This window comes from Papilio xuthus, unplaced genomic scaffold (genome assembly GCF_000836235.2).
Source record: "Papilio xuthus unplaced genomic scaffold, Pxut_1.1 DF827714.1, whole genome shotgun sequence".
NCBI classification, from domain to species: domain Eukaryota; kingdom Metazoa; phylum Arthropoda; class Insecta; order Lepidoptera; family Papilionidae; genus Papilio; species Papilio xuthus.
In genome coordinates this window covers 765,361-766,415 of record NW_013530935.1, presented here as the reverse complement: position 1 = coordinate 766,415, position 1,055 = coordinate 765,361, and the positions used below count along the sequence as shown (strand labels likewise).

At 35.1% G+C, this 1,055-nt stretch overlaps 1 protein-coding gene across 1 annotated transcript in view; it reads right to left on the bottom strand.

Annotated features, from left to right (window-relative positions):
* LOC106116493 (cathepsin L-like) overlaps positions 1 to 1,055 on the bottom strand; it is a 2,493-nt gene continuing 1,438 nt past the window's right edge. The window contains exon 3 of the mRNA XM_013310363.1: positions 1 to 36. Within this exon, the coding sequence (XP_013165817.1) occupies positions 1 to 36 (36 nt within the window). The remainder of the gene's footprint in view (positions 37 to 1,055) is intronic.

Genomic DNA, 1,055 nt, shown 5'->3' with positions numbered 1-1,055 from the left:
TTACTCTAGTACGACATTTCGTGCTGACAAAACAACCTAAAAATAAGTTTCAAGTTTCTAACTGTAAAAATTACGATACTTTTATTCAAATTCCCACTCCAACTTTCAACCCTTTACAGTTCTTTTTTACCAATAAAAGTAGCCTATGTCCTTTCTTAGGCTCTAAACTTTGTTAGTACTAAATTTCAGTTCAGTAGAAGAAGGACAGACAGACAGAGTAACTATCATATTTATAAATTTTGCTTTGCTCAAAAGATATCTATATCTACACATTTGCTCATCATCCTCTATCACAATTACCCACTTCATAGGTGGTTGTATAGCGTTGTATGTAGAGCGTCGGTAGCTCAGGGGTCAAGCACTAGACTTGCAATCTGCAGGTCCTGGGTTTGAATCCCGTCAAGTACTAATGTGTTTTTCGATTTCCGATTATATATGTACATTTATCCGACGTTCTTACGGTGAAGGAAAACATCGTGATGCGACATGCACATATCTGAGAAGAAATTCAAAGATTTTTGTGAAGTTAACCAACCCGCACTGGGTCAACGTAGTTGACTATGGCCAAATCACTCTTAACTTTTGGTAGGCTCCGAGCCCCTCAGTGGGGACGTATAGTGAGCTGATGATGATGTGGTTGTATAAAGCAAGACTTAACTCTTTACGGATATAAGCATTTTAATAGGGGTAAAATTCAAACAACATTTTCGGTTTATTGTTAATTTAATTACAATCAATATGAAATAAAATTAATTTATTTTTTATGTTTCAATGACAAAGTGGCTTTTCAGAGTGAACAAGACCTGTACAGTCAGCTGCATAAATATGTAAGCATTTGTAAAACTCAGCATTTGTTGGAAGCATAAGGATAGATGCGATCCATATTTTTTAATCCGGAGGCGTATACGTGTTTGTCTGAAGCTTTGTAAATGTATACATATTTATGCAGCTGACTGTACATTATCATTATTTCTATTACTAGCTAACTAAACAATAGATAGTAGCCGATTCTCAGATCTACTGAATATGCTTATAAAATTTCATAGAAATCTGCC